General features: G+C 37.3%; 1 protein-coding gene across 1 annotated transcript in view; it reads right to left on the bottom strand.

Annotated features, from left to right (window-relative positions):
- Window positions 1-16080, bottom strand: part of BCAS3 (BCAS3 microtubule associated cell migration factor) — a 363717-nt gene that overhangs the window by 328473 nt on the left and 19164 nt on the right. Inside the window, exon 7 of the mRNA XM_086624898.1 lies at window positions 8426-8498. Coding sequence (XP_086481024.1) covers window positions 8426-8498 — 73 coding nt within the window. The remainder of the gene's footprint in view (window positions 1-8425; window positions 8499-16080) is intronic.

Genomic DNA, 16080 nt, shown 5'->3' with positions numbered 1-16080 from the left:
AAAATGCATTAAAATTTTTACTGTTATTTTACTAATGCCTCATCTCTAAAATGATATAATTATATCAAACAAATATTCTCTTAATAATTTAAATCACAATTAAATTTTAAAAAAAGTTTGTGAACGTCTATCAAAGAATGTGGTAAGGGGTCTCCTCAGGTAGTATTCAGAATTTTAAGGGATTAAGCAAGATCTTTTTTTAAGAACATGCCTTACAGCTTTTTCATAAAGAAGGAGCCTTCTAAATCTCTACTGTGAATTACTGAAGAAAAATTTACTATATTACATATTTTGAATTATTTGCAAATTTAAAATTTTAAAGCTACCAAAATACATTCATTCTGCTTCAAAAAAAAGAGATTAGAACTAAAGAAAAAGAATCATTAGATCAGATTTATTTTTTTAATGGATTCCACTTATTGTTTAATTGTCTTTTTCCATACTTCAGAGATTTAAAAGAATCTAATCCACACACGAATGCTTGAGCTTGGCAAACTCCCTTGATACTTCCTCTGTATGTTAAATATTATTGAAGGGAAGAAAGAAGAGAAAAAGGACTCCAGAGAGACCACTGTAAGAGAGAAAATGGCATTTAGTAACAGATGCAGAGTCCAAATATCGCCAAATTGTAGTGAATTACTCAAGTGACAGCAATTGCGTAACAATACAGATACAGGGGCTGTAAGTTAATGCAGTTTGCAATTAGCTGCTCAAACTACGAGCATGAAGTGACAGCTGTTATTTAGGAAAAAACATATTAAACAGCATCATCACTGAATTGATTGAGAACTCAGCATCTGATGGCGTTAGTATCCTCGGAAAAAGAAGAACTTAAATCATCCTGAAATTTCTAACTATTTTGCAACGTACTTTAAATCCTTCTTACCGTATATAACAGAGAAATAACCCTAAAACATATAAGAAAAGAAAACATAATCCTCAACTGTTCTCTGGGTCTATGTCACATTGATTTATAACAGTTATTTCTAAGACAGACAAAAACACACAGATGCAAACAATTACTCTATTTTTGTAGGCAACAAGTGAGGTGGGTGGTAACTGAGAAATTTTGAAAAATCCTGTCACAATATTCTGTTTTTTCTTAAGTAACCCTCATCACACAACAAACGCTCGCCACATCAGAGACTTTCCAGGGCCTGAAGGGCCGCTTTGATTCCAGACCGCTGCAGGCATTAGCGGGGACGTAATTAGGGTAAAAAGTTCAACCACAGTTACATGTCTAGAGTGCTGCCAGAAATAAATTTCCTCTCATTCACTGGTTTCTACTGTACCCTCCCTGAGAACCATATTGAAAACACATTTATCTTTGTAGAGTTTGTTCCTCTTCTAATTAACTTTATAGCGTTTACAGTATTTAATAATTCAAAGTGGAATTTAAAGTGGCCCTGGAACCAGCAGCTTTGCCTGTAATGGTGCTGTGCATTATCTTTTCCCTGTAGTGCTCCTTTTGACAAGTTACTCACGGAAGGTATGTGCTCCAGCTGGTTTTATCTGGCTGTGCATTTAGCAAACGGCTACTTCCTTCCCTCCATCTCCTCCCCGTATCATTACACGCACGGGGGGTTGGAACAGCAGTAAAATGAAACTAAGCCTCAGCTCGGAAATCTCTTCCCCCAAACCTCCACACTATCCCAACGATCGCTTAGGAAAGGTTTATCTTTTTACAGCTTAATAAATCAAAGCTTTAGAAGGTCAAAACTACCCATAGTTCTCACCAAATGGTCAAAGCTTGACCCCGAATTCTCATTTTCTTCCTTCCAGTTTTGATCCAAGATTAACAGTTTATTCCTATAGTTCACTCAGACAAACATTTGGTTTATCAGAACACCACCAGATCTTTCCTACCCTCGGTATTTACAAATGGAAACACTACCTTATGCCATTAAAGCTGTATCTCCTGGCATTTTCATCTGAGAAAATTCACAGAATTACCAGTAAACGCCACTTAAACACTATAAAAATAGTTGAAGTACGTTAAAATACTTACAGAAACAAGTTACAAGAACAAATTCTGGGATCCGAAGACCTCTTTTTAAAAGGAAGAACGTTGCTATCTTTAGCACGTATCAACCAAATCCAGTATCACTAAAGGGATTCAAACTACTTTATTCAGGGCTGGAGTCTCTCAGGATCTTAAAAGCTACCACACAACCTGCTAAGATTAAACTGATTTTTCCTACAATATAACCAGAGATGATAATGTTTTTCATCTGCTAGAACAGAAGGAAATCTTTGCAAGGCAGATGATGGGATGGCACACTTGGCAGTTAACGATGCTTTAGAGTTTCTCAACAGTACAAGAGCCTTTGGGACTCAATCCTCAAAGGTAACAGAAGCAAGAAAGCTTTAGCCAATTTAAAAGGTTCTACTCTACTTTTTAGAACAAAACCAATTGAGTTTGCTCTCTAGAAATTTGAACTTCTACATCCTTGAGAGTCTTCAAAAAAATAAGGCTGGGGAGAAAAAGTACAACTGAGTTTTGCGAAGTCTTCAATAAAAGACCACAACTCTTTAACGAACTTCATGAAATCTGTTTCACGGTGTCCAGTACAACTGAAAAATCATAACCATCTGTCCAACCCATTTTTATGTGCGATTTGAAAAAAACACGCTGTATTTTACCTTGAGTGGGTACACCCTTTACACACTCAATTACATGATTCAGTCTCTGGCATAGCAGGGTGAGTCCACGGCATAACCACTGCGTTTGCAACGACATTCCAGTAAAAATATTCCAGGGAGAGTTACTTTGAGCAGTGTGAGAACTGTGAACAAGAACTTCATTCATCACAGCTAATTTCCTTCTCTTGGGTGATCCTTCCAGAAAGCTTTGCTGTTTGTCTCTGACAAATCATTCCTCAGCTGGCTAATTTTAAACATTAAAAGCCACAGACACTTACAACTGGACCCTGGATTTTAGCATTAACTAGTTACTTTGCCAGATAAGGAACAGAGTCATGTGATTTTAAAATATTAATGTGAGAAAATATTAATGCTTTATTTGTTTCTGATCTTACTCATGTAAAGCTCCTTTCTGCTTAAACCTTAACACTCCCATAAACACATTCCTAAGTTAAACTTGTGTTAAAGTTAGCAGGTTTTAATCTACAGTAGCCACGTTAATAAAGCATGCTTCCTGAAAACCTGCTGCCAATTGATTTGCCTTGTAAACTGATCAGCAGGGGAAAAAATGCTGGCTAGCCAAAGTTCTACATTTTGTTTGCTCCAACTACTCCTCCTTCTTTAACTTGCCCTTATTTTCTTTCTCCTCCCATGATGAAAAAAGATTACCTCTTGCTTCTCATGCCCTTAAGTGATCTCCATCCAATTCAAGTCACCCAATATTTTCCATCACTTGACATCATTAAATTAATATGTCTTTCTAAAAATATATGCTGGAAACCTAACACATGCTACAGGCTGACTGCAGAGATGACTGATTGAGGTCCTTTACTCTCCATTAACGTAGAAGGTTGGAAAGTCTACTGGCCTCAAACTCTTACTTTTTAATCTTCTACAACTCATCTTCCAATTAGCAATACTCCTATGATTACCATACATGCCTACATAAGACTTTGGCATAAATCCCTCATCTTTTACGCATCTGTATTTGGCTATTTGGACAAAAGACAAGTGCACCAAAGTTTCAAATACTTTTTGTAAGGATGGCTTAGAGATCTGCATTGCATTTCAAGGAGATCGTCAAGATTTATTTTTCCCCATTTCCTGCTGAATGGTTCATTAACAGAAGATGAAATATTGCTATCCAAAACCATAGTTGTTGGGACAAATCACATACAGGATTTCTACCTTCTTCTTCTTTGTTTTGCTCTGTTTAAAGAGGGATGGGCAACAGAATAAAGCATTATAGCAAGCAAGAGCACAGTTCAGGGCTAACCAGCTTCAGCAGCAAAGCTAACCTAAGAAATTCCATCCTCTGTGCTCGTTTCCACCTTTGCATTACAATTAGCTACATTCCCAGTTGCACCTTGCAATTGTGCGCAAACCAGATAGCTGAAATCATCTGTATCATTAAAAAGCTAAAACGGGAGCATTACTTTTCACTCGGATCACTTCTGCCATCTCCTTTACTGAATGGTTCTACAACCGGCTCAAGCAGCACAGCGCAGGGCTGCGGCGCAAGCGGACGAGATGAGCAGGAATTTTCGGTTGTCTCTGCTGCAAGTCAACGAATCGTAGAACTATGGTCTAAAGCCCACCCTGCTGTAACCCCACAGTTGTACCGATATAACCCTTTAGCTAGACTGGTATGCATTTCATTACAACAATTTTGTCACCTACGTATGATATAAAAAAAAGAAAAATCTCTTTGGAGTTTGGCAACTCCTAATTAAGCATGATGGGTTAAGCACTTGAGCCATCAGAACACTTGGTATTTGAGGAAAGACTAGAGTTTAAAGTATTTAAAACGTTCTGTACTCAGGAGAGGTGGTTTCCTACGTAAGACACTGAATTTCTCATCTCTGCCTTCCCTGCCCTCTTCTCCCTTTCTCTGCACTTACACACACTTTTTTTTTTTTGAACTCCTGGCATGGTCCCTTCTATTTCATTAGCCTTCTTGTCACCTACATCGTCTACTGAAAGGCAGGCTTGCAATCACTCTCAAAAACATTATTTCTTTCTTAATGACCTAAAATAAAATTATACTCGTCAATTTTCCCTTAAACTTAGTAACATGCAGCACGTAACACGCAACACGTGAGCAGAATAAAAAGCACATCTAACGTATTTTGGACCTCTCTGGTGTATTTCAAAGTGTTCTGCAGATCCAGTATGTTCCAAACTATGGTTTCGACAACACACATGGGGAAAATAGGAATATATTTCCATTTAACATAACTGGTCTTACATAGTTATTTTTAAACCGAGTCGCTCCTAACAGCACACATGGACTGATTCTGCCATGCAGCTTTGTGGCCACCACTACCACTTTTTTGACAAGGAAAAAAAATTCTCTGTTCCCTTTACAGTTTATTAATCTTGATGTTTCACCACCAAGAAAATTCATTAATATGTGCTAAAAACTATCAATTCATTTTGTGCATGTATGAAGATTTGTTTATCTTATCACCAAGAACAAAGTAAGCACACCTCTACGAAACTCCACAAAACCAAAATTTAGGCAGATGTTCTTTCCTTTTTGGTTTTCCTTTAATTTGCAAATCTTGTAATCTAAGACTGAAGTTGACTGAACCAACATCTAAACCAGCACAGCAGTATCAGCCAAAATACACAATCTGTTTCCCATTTATGTGTCAAGAATGCATCTTTTTTGGAGGCTGAAAAAACTATTGTTTTGAAAAGATTATATAGTGAAACCACGCTGGACATTTCAATCATTTTACTAGACAGAAAATTTAACTTTTAAAATACAAAAACGCGTGTACCAAAAGCTACTCAGATACACAGTAAAAGATGAGAAAACACAAATTTCATCTTCCCTGGTAAAACAGTCATTGTGGGGAATACAAGGACTGAGATGAGTGGCAAGTCTCTCTCTACAGAATTTTTACATAAAGCAGGTGCCAGAAATTAATTTCAAAGTGCAAAGTTTAAAATTTTAGATATGCTAAAATAATTTTTTTTTTTAAAGCAGGTTCTCAACCATGACTGTCACAAACAAGGTAAGATTTAAAACTAAAAATATTAAGCTGAATGTTAAGATATTCAAAGGAATTAAGTTTTACCAGCATATACTATCTCAGTGACTACCCTATTAGGTTACATTACAAGAGAGATGCAAACCACACGCCAAGTTACCCAGACGTTGATTTTTAAGTTAATACGTTGTTAAATCTGTGGGAGACATACTAAAAATTAACAAGGTATTTTTAGACCTGACAAAAATCTGTAAATCAGTAAAACATTAGAGGATCTCCAGGGTAAACTACTCTATTTCTAAGTTACCAAAGAGATCTTTCACTGGGTAAATGACAATGAAAAATATTTCAGGAATGAAATGTAAACGTAAATTTTGATTTTAGGCAAACATCATTTTGCAGAAAGTACTTCTATATCCATATCTATATCTTTGTTTCATAATTAAGAAGTCTTAGCATATTATCATAGACAAAATTATTCATTAATTTCTTTCCATTACAGTACATGGTATATTAGAGGGAGAGTGAAAAATACTGAAGTTATTTAATAGAAGTGATATTTTTGAAGTTACTAATTCATGACTACTCAAAAATTCTTTGGATTCCAGATTGACAAGTGATCTACATTAGAAAGAATATTTTTTTATAATGTTCTCCTCATTAGAGTGTATTTACTTTATAGCTGAAGGAAAAGAGAAGAACTCCTCATGGTAATCACTAATGCAGACCAGTGGTCAGACCCAGGAAATCCCAGGTCCTAATTTGAACGTGTCAGTATCTCATGGATACAGTCCGAAAAGACAAAATATTATTAAATGACCGTGCAGTGAACCTAGATAAAACTATATTCCATGAGATTCGTATTACTTTAATGGTTTAGTATTTTTAACACTTAAAACCTGCTCATGTAATTTTCGTACCTGCCGAATTCAAATTTGTTGAAGACTTTTATGCATTTGAATATATGTACATCATGAGTCCATAAAATAAAATAAAAAAAAACACAGAATGGTTTGGGTTGGAAAGGACCTTCAAGATCAGGTAGTTCCAGCCTCACTGCCATAATCTATTTGGTGGACAGAACAGGCCCCCTATTCCCTGCACGTTTTCAGCAGCATGCTGACATCTGCAGTATTCCATGTCATAGCCCACATAACCTCCAAAGTAGGTGAGGAGATGACTGTAGTGAAAATCAAGTACTTTGGAATAAATGCTCTAGAATAAATGTAGTATTTTCTTCAGATATATGATAAAACAAGGTGTTTTATCTGTCCACAACAGTTAAGATATGCACGAAACAGAGCTAAGCACAAAACCTCACGTTAAGAGCAGAACTAAAACTGTGATTCAGGTTCAGAGGTCATTCATAACGCAGTTATTTTAATGTTCTACACAAATTCTTCTTTACACAATAAACAGTAAATGTAGGAAAGCGTTTCAGAATTTTCTGGTGAAGGTTTACCACTGTTAACAAACCAATTCTTTATTAAATGGGTAAACAAGAGCCTGTAGCAGTCTTCTTTTTTTAAGGACATGCTAGTCTCCTGGTCACAGAGGAAGCTTGATTTAAAATCTTCTATTTGCAAATATTTAACTACTGATAAGCAGTAACACAAATCATTCATTTTGAAAACATACAAGCTTTTTTTTTAGAAAAACAAATCCTTGTATTTTGTTCATTTCTCAGATATCTCAGCTTCTAAAGCAAAGGTATGAAGGCAAGTTTTTTCCATCCAACATATCCTTTATGTATATAATAAATGCACTGTTTGGATTAAGAAAGTCGTAGAAGAGCAGTATTTGCATCACCAGTGACATGCACTCTTGTTCCTGAGATTATATACACTTATGGGAGAGGGAAGGAGAAGAGGCAGTAGCAGCAGTATTGCAAGTTTTAAAAACATGAATAGAAAGACACTTCACTTCTCTACCCTACACGGTTTTTGCTTCAAACATTTAAGCTGGGTAACATTAATATTCCAGTTTAACACAGAAATAATACATACAAAGAACTTAACAGAGATTTGGTAGTCTTTCTCCACACCAAGAGTGATTAAATTCTTAACTGAAAAAAGTGTGGCACAGAATTAGTCTCACTACTGTAAGAAGTTTTACTTCAGCTGTTTAGCCTTCGAATCGCCATGTAGAGGATTACCCTTGAAAAGCAAATATTTTCCTGTAGGTACAGACATAAAGCCTTTGCCTTGCCTGAATCAACATATCAAACATATAAAATGTTGATATTGAGGCTCTCTTTTGTAAGAGAGGTGATACAACAACACTGTCCAGAGAGCACAAGCCAACACCATTAACTTATTTTTCTAACCCAAAGAAGTAGGAATTAACACGTATTTTGCTAACAAACAGTGAGTGGCTGTAACAGTGAAACTGCTCGGTGCTTGTAATTTGTTTGTTGTATAACTGTTGCTTGAAAGCATCTTTCAATTACTTTTTAAGTCACAGGTATTACTTCTCAATAATTCTGACCAGGATTAGTATCAGAAAAGACTAACCATAAAATTGTGATTACACCAAGAACGAAAAATTAACTCAAAACACCTCTTCATCTATTTTATATCAAGTCTCTATTTTTTATTCCTTCTAAGAGGGTTGAGTCATAGGCAAACGTGTGCTGACACAGAGGAAAAAAACAACTTTAAAAGCCCTTTGCAGTGTTATCCCATTAGCAAAAAAGGAATAGAGCTTTAAAGACATAATCTACTGTGGGTTTTTAGGTGATATTGCAATCTATAAGACTTTATTCACAAAAAAAACGTTCTTACCCAGAAGATCCAATGCTCTTGCATACACCAAGAAGAGGCCGTTTCTCAGAAAAATTATCACATTTCTGAGCACCTAACGAGGGAAAACAAACAAGAAAAAGCAAATCACTATGTCGTGTTTGTGTTACCTTTCAAAAGTGGAGGTGTGCATGTTGTGGGGGCCCAATATACCGGAAGGATATGGAATATATAACACAAAACTCCCAGCCTGTACAAGATTAGTGACAGAAACACAAACGACAGGCAGAGGCACAAATACTGGAAGAGACGACCAGTAACACAACAAGCAGCAAAATCCGGCCAGGATTTTGGAGTTATTTTCTATTCATTCCAGTCGGGGTTAAGGATTCTGTAACTGTAACGAGTCACACTTGCTCACTTTTCATTGTTTTATACAAGTTGCCTGTAATAAGGCTGCCACCAGCGCTGCGTGGGTTTCATACACTGGTTTCCAATTTGTTCTACTGAGCTGGAAGTGGGATATCGGAGCGCTAACTGTAAGAGCGCAGCGTAGGAGTATCTTCTCTCTCCAGCACGTGGAGAGACAAGCTGGGCTGCCAGTGTTTGCCCCAGCAGGGCCACGCTCACAGCCCACGCTCCGTGCCTAAGAAAATACAAGATTGAATTCCAAACACCCTTCAATAAGTTCCACCACCCAGCAAAAGTAACCTCCGACCACTTCCAGTGAGACTCAGGCTCTTCCTGCTGCTCACGTGTGAGAACACGATTTCTAACACCATATCCCACCTTCTTTTAAGATTGGCTTCACCAGGTAACACCAGTGTAGCCCCAGCAGCAGAGCTTGGCATGGGCTCGTCCTCTGCTGGAATTCAGGTGCTCAGACAGCTCTGCCTGCCCTGGATCCATGCATGCCACCACCAGAGCCGGGCAATTAAAACCAGCCTTTCGTCTTCCCAAACCGCAGTCACGCCTCGACTCCAGAGCTGTCACATTGTGAAATACGCCACGCTTCTTAAAATGGGATTTTACAAGTTTTGAAAACTTTGCCTTATTGCTACATAAACAGAAATGAACCTAAAATTGAGCTGAAACTTATGAACAATGATTTACTGAATTCCAAGGTAAGTTTCTACCCAACTTAAAGAACCAAAGAACAACGAACAACACTACAACATTTTCCCTGTCTTCTTTCAGTCTTTGCCTTTTGAATTATCTATCTATAGGTATGTATGTGTGTGGTGAATAATGGAATTATTTTTTTTCTCTCCATTACATACCAAACCCTTTGATCTGTAAAGAATATTAGTGATATAGTCTGTTCAAAATTTAATTCACAAATACTGGTGTAGCTGCACTAAATCAATTATTCAGAAAGGCACAACAATTAACAATATACATTTTCACATAACAGTCTCTGTTAATTATTAATAACTCGGGTACATGCAATTAATTTGTAACAAAACCCGTTCAGTACTCTCATCTGTACAAGGATAAGTCTTCCCTCCTACACATTTGGGTATTTATAAAGTCAAATGGGTCACATCAATAATTTCACCATCAACAATAGCTTTACAAGCAACCTAAAACAGCCAAACGTATTTTCCTTTTATTCCTATTATTTCAAGGTCTTTTATGAGTCATACCTGTACTGTATGTACTGACCTGTAAATTGATAAATGAAACATATAGTCTTCTTAAGAATCTGGCAACCAATTTGTTTTCTTCAACACAAGTAACAGATGAACTCCATTTGTTCCTGCTCACTTAGCCAGTCTCCCAGCATTAAAGGTGAAATGCTGACTATCAGGACGTCTGACACTGATTTAAGCAGAGCCAGGATTTTACCTTTAGTATTTAACGACACTTTTTTTTGTTTCTTTTGGTTTTTTTCTTTAAACCAGGATATATCCGAGACATGAATTCGTATGTTTCTTTATGGTCTAGTTCTAAGTTTCACAAGAAGAAAGGGCGAGCAAGGGGAAGAAAAGTGGTGAGGAGTACACGGAAACAACTGCACAAAATCAAGAGCAATACCATTTTTTAATACTCACAATACAGATTTGCAAAATTTGTACAAGAGGTGCTTAAACTTCTGATTTCAGTCTGGAATGACTAAGGCCCTCATTTAAAAAAAATCCATTTTCTACTTCAAATATATACTTTTGGAATGTAAATATTAATACTGTAGAAAAATATCATTATTTTGAGGACTCTGTAGGGTATTAAATCAGGTTAATAGCCATCCTATCCATGAGATTGCAAAAAGCGACATGTGTTGTTCTCTGCAATGCTTAATGGAGTCAGCAGCCCTTCCTAGTTCTGCAGTGGGATTTAATCTTCCAAGTTATGGTGGATTAATTTTTATTTGCAAAATTGTGTTTATTTGCATGTGCGATACACTGACGTTGTACACACCTGCTCCACACACAGTGTTTAACAAAATGCAGCAGGATGATTGAAATGAAAAACAGCTCGCTAAATCCCTCAAATACAAAAAGTATTGAAATCCTGTTGCAAAGTCTTTTTCTTAAACTCCTTTTATTCTAAATCCTTTTAATTCTGTCATATAACACTACAGCATTTACAAAAAGCTGAAAATCCTGACAAATCACACAATTAAAGTAATGAAAACTGTCCTTCCTGCCAACAAGGCACCACCTTATCTACAGCTCCATTTAGCTAAATGATATGTGGTTGTTTTTTCTTTTTAAAAATAAAATCTGACTTCAGTTAGTATACTTAAAACTGAAAAAAATATCTGTGGCTAAATGAAATTTCATACAAATCAACATTCAGAACTTGATGAAGTCAGAAGGTTATCTACACATAAGCCCAAAGCAGCTCACAGACATACTGTTCTTCTGATGAAACCGTGAGCAGGTATCTCCTGGGCCCCTCAATAATGCCAATAACAACAGTAACAGCAGCACCACACCTTTTTGAAGAATAAAAATGAAACCCCAGTGATTTTCACAGGAACTCAAAAGCTACTTAAAGCACCCTCGTTTCCCTTGAGTTAGAAATGCACTGTGCAAACATGAAATTCTGACCTATTTAGCCACAGCAGATATGCACAGTAGAGTATATTTTGCTGGTATGTAATTACACTGATTAAGCTCCATCCCAGCTGTTTGATAACGCAGTGCATCTCCTCTCCAACTAAACCCCTCCTATTTCTACCTGTTACTTGAAAATTGTGTTGCATTTGTGGTCCTGCCCCACACCAGTGTAGCAGCCAACCAGTGTCTGGAAATGCATTAGGCCACAGGGCTACGTATGGTTTTCACTCCTTATTTTGCTGCTTCTTTTCAGGAAAAAAAACAAAACAAAACTTTCTTAACATTTCTTAACCAGTACCATTTTGTGTCTGCTTTATTATTGAACATAAATCCAAAAAAGTGTCTGTGCTACTTGAAAGAGAAGTGAAGAGGCTGGAGTCAGCCCTAAAAATAGTGTGTGAATTCTTGCCTCAGCTTCAAGGTAGCATCTATAACGCTCCATTTCTTGCACAGATAAGCTTTAACTGCATTATTCAACATCATACCTGATCAATGGTGCTGCGACTGCTGCCCTCGTCCCAGATGTGCTCCTTTAGGATTAATGTTCTAGACTGTGAGCATCATATTATTCCATCTCCCTTAACCCCCAGCATCACCCAGACATTTCAAGTTTCCAAGTCCCTCTCCAGTACCTGCATCATCATCCCCGTTTCCTACATCCTCCACAAGTTATCACCCTAGAACCCCCTTCAATTCCAGCTGATTGCCATATCTACAGGCTCCTTAGCCCATTGCACCCTCCCATTCCCGAGATAAGACAGCAATGCTGCAAGAAGCAGCGGTGGTTGGAGAACACTACCTTGGCAGTCCTGTCAAAGACACAGAGCTATGCATGTCTATAGAAAGTTGTTGGTTTTTCTGCACAGCACCATAGTTTTACTCTGATAACTACGCAGCTTCTGTATGAAAAAACAAACAAAAGATGACCTTGAAACATTTGCTAGAGATCAATGTTTTCTAGAGTCACACATTGACTGAAGGGAGAGAGAAATATCTTATTTTGATTGAAACTTATTAAAAAAAGCAAACACCTTAAAAGACATTATGAGTCTAACATGGTGAAAGTTTAAGGTGCGTTGGTCTAAAGCATTGACACGATGTGCCAGAACTGAAATGGTGGCATACAGGTCAGTCAACACATCTTCAAAGAAATTAGTATTTTAAAGTTGCGCTCCAAAACTCTTCCCTGTAATATCTATAAAAGGCTTCCTTGCTATGCCTGAAAATCCTGTTCTGTAATTTCTGTAATCCATACACATTAGCATTCATTATACCACAACAACCCACATCACAGTGACAAAACACCAAAACTCACAGGCACACCTGCACAATCCACTTACACCACCCAAACCTCACTACCAACGGCTCCTGCTTGTTCAGCCCGTGGGGCTGCCTCCTCCACTGCACACACTGTGCAATTATTTTGGTCCTCAGGGACTTAAAACCACTAAGCCACCCAAGTGGCTGAATATAGACAAAACTCCCATCTGCCTGCCTCTAGAAAGCAACCTAAATATTATAGTTCTTTTAAGTATACCTGCACATAAAGCTGAGTTAGCTTTTGAGGTTCAAATTCTATTTTACCAACATCGAACATGTAAGCACAGAGTTAAATCTGCTGCAAAATTTAAACTTTTAAGACTTTTAGATTTTCAAATGCAAAACTATTGTGTCCCAATTAATTTCAGCTTTTCATATTAATTCTAATTCTCAACCCTTCATCTATAAGGTTCCCTTGGTTCACAGTTATTTTAAACATATTATCTCTGATTTCTTTCTTTTATTTCCTTTCTTATTTGCTTTTTTCCCTTATCAGTCAATTGGGCTAACCAGTCAAATTCACTGAGAGAGGTAGGACTAACATATCATCTTTTCTGCAAGCAGTATAATCTAGAAAACAGCAATAAATTAATTCAGGTCACTGGAGGAATTTATTTTCATAATGCTGAGACATGGAAATAGGTTTTACAGACAACGACTGATCTAAACTTCAACACACAAGCCTGTCATCACGTACCCTCTAACCATGAATTACCCCACACAATGCTATTGCTGCAGATTTTCTTAGTTTCTTGATCAGCTTTCAAACTATGCAAGTCTACCTTAATAAATGGGATAGCAGAAGGCAGAAAGCAGGTATTTGGCCAGGGTTTTGTAAAATGACCTCGGATAAGTAATGAAAAATGGGAGACTGTAGCACTAATTCACTTCAGAAAGCAGTAATATTCTGATTTTGTAGGAAAAAAATAGCAAAGCTATGTGAAGTAAACATATTACTTCCTTAGCACTGATTTCAGAAGTACATATGCAATGCACCTCAAAATGAGATCAAAACACAACAAATTTTTTAAAATACTCAGAGTTCTGAATCCATTTTATTAGTGACTTCATAGGTCAAAGAACATACAACTACTACAGAAAACCCAAATAAGTGATATTTTTAATGTTTCTATAAATATCACGGAAATGCTAATCAAGAGAGAAAAGGCACAAGACAAATGTAGGAATATCCAAGACGGAATACTTAATATACAGGACTCAAACCTAGTATCATTTCAATCCTACAAGCATGTATTCATGCAGTCAGTTATCTCAGAAAAATGCATCATCTAGAGGAAGTGGTGAAAAAATCAGAAAACCTGTTGAGCAAAGAATATGAATAATTAGGTCAGTGTGGCTAACTAGAGCCCTTAGGTACCGTGTGAGAGGAAGCCAAGTACAAAGGAACTTGAGTAGTAGTGAGGACAGCACAAATCTGAATCATATTAAATGGAGGAGGGAGTTAATACACCCTGATTTTTGCTTGGTTCTCTCACTGTCGTTACCTACAATGACGTTACCAACCATAGCTTCCCCTTCACAGAGCACAGTAGCTCAACTGAACTGGCAGAGCTCCAGCTTTCTTTTGTACCTACCACTTAATATTTTCTCCCTTCTAATAACCACAAAGTGGCATTGATTTGTCTCCAAACACATTTTGTAAGCTTGTTTTATCTGAAGAGACAGAGAAATCCAGAGCCCGGTAAACCAGGCACCTGTACACATATAAGTAAGTATTAAACCGAAGGAAAAAAGAAGGAAAAAAGAAGGAAAAAAGAAGGAAAAAAGAAGGAAAAATGAAGGAAAAAAGAAGGAAAAAAGAAGGAAAAAAGAAGGAAAAAAGAAGGAAAAAAGAAGGAAAAAAGAAGGAAAAAAGAAGGAAAAAAGAAGGAAAAAAGAAGGAAAAAAGAAGGAAAAAAGAAGGAAAAAAGAAGGAAAAAAGAAGGAAAAAAGAAGGAAAAAAGAAGGAAAAAAGAAGGAAAAAAGAAGGAAAAAAGAAGGAAAAAAGAAGGAAAAAAGAAGGAAAAAAGAAGGAAAAAAGAAGGAAAAAAGAAGGAAAAAAGAAGGAAAAAAGAAGGAAAAAAGAAGGAAAAAAGAAGGAAAAAAGAAGGAAAAAAGAAGGAAAAAAGAAGGAAAAAAGAAGGAAAAAAGAAGGAAAAAAGAAGGAAAAAAGAAGGAAAAAAGAAGGAAAAAAGAAGGAAAAAAGAAGGAAAAAAGAAGGAAAAAAGAAGGAAAAAAGAAGGAAAAAAGAAGGAAAAAAGAAGGAAAAAAGAAGGAAAAAAGAAGGAGTGCCAGGACTCGGTATTCTTATTTCTGAGACCGACAGCGTCCAGAGACGTTCTCCCACTCTGAGGATTAGCTCCGCAACTCGCCTCCTCTCCTAAGCCCAAAATTTGGTCACAGCGTGAACCTTCAGCCTCCAAAAAGGCCATTCACACGGCAAGCTGTGGAAAACAACCAAAGCCGAATCTGCTGTTGAAGACAACAGATACTCTCTGCCCACACAGAAGAGTGAACATCTACGTTTTTCAGTGTTATTTACAGAAATTGCTCAATTTTTTACGGGCATCTCATCCAAGATACCGAACCAACCATGCCATGGACACAGAGACATCAAAGCGCTGCGGTGCTGGGCCAGGGCAGGTCTTGCCTGGTCTGTTAGCTCAGACCAAACCCTGCAGGAACGTGGCAGCACAGCTGCCAGGTCAGAGCAGCTCCAGGAGCCACTCGACTGCTGCAGCATGGCACAGAGCCTGAACTAACAACCCTCCCCGGATCCCAGCTGGCATTGTGCAAGGCCACCTCCAGACACTGCCCCGCGTTCCTGCTGCTGGGGCCACTTCCAACCTGCTACATCACATTTGAGATCTCCTCTGCCATAAGCCTGCATGAAACAAGCCTGTATGAAATAACTCCTTTTCAACAATGCTTTATTATGCTGTGAAGCACATGACGCAGCAGAGGATCTAACATCAAAGGACTATAGTATTTTACCAAAATACTTGACAAACTATTAAGTTCTGCTACTGTAAAGTCACCAAGTTAAAACCATGAGCTTTCCTTTCACACCTGGGAATGAGCTGCTTATCACAAACTGAGATCTGTTTCTAGGAATGTGCCAAATCCATCCACCCAGAGAGTCCTATTTTCAATAATTCCCTTTTTATAGCTTTACAGTAAAATAGTGTTTGAGCCTACTGATTATAATCAGCTTCTCCTTCACAAATTCCTTTTATTTTGTTTCAGAATCATTAAAGCTCATGTGTTAGTTATCTAAGGCCTCTTATTACAGCTTTACTTTTATCTGATTCCAGA

Source organism: Tauraco erythrolophus, chromosome 21 (genome assembly GCF_009769465.1).
Source record: "Tauraco erythrolophus isolate bTauEry1 chromosome 21, bTauEry1.pri, whole genome shotgun sequence".
In the NCBI taxonomy this organism is placed as follows: domain Eukaryota; kingdom Metazoa; phylum Chordata; class Aves; order Musophagiformes; family Musophagidae; genus Tauraco; species Tauraco erythrolophus.
The sequence above is the reverse complement of the archived record's forward strand: the minus strand, read 5'-3'. Positions and strand labels throughout refer to the sequence as shown.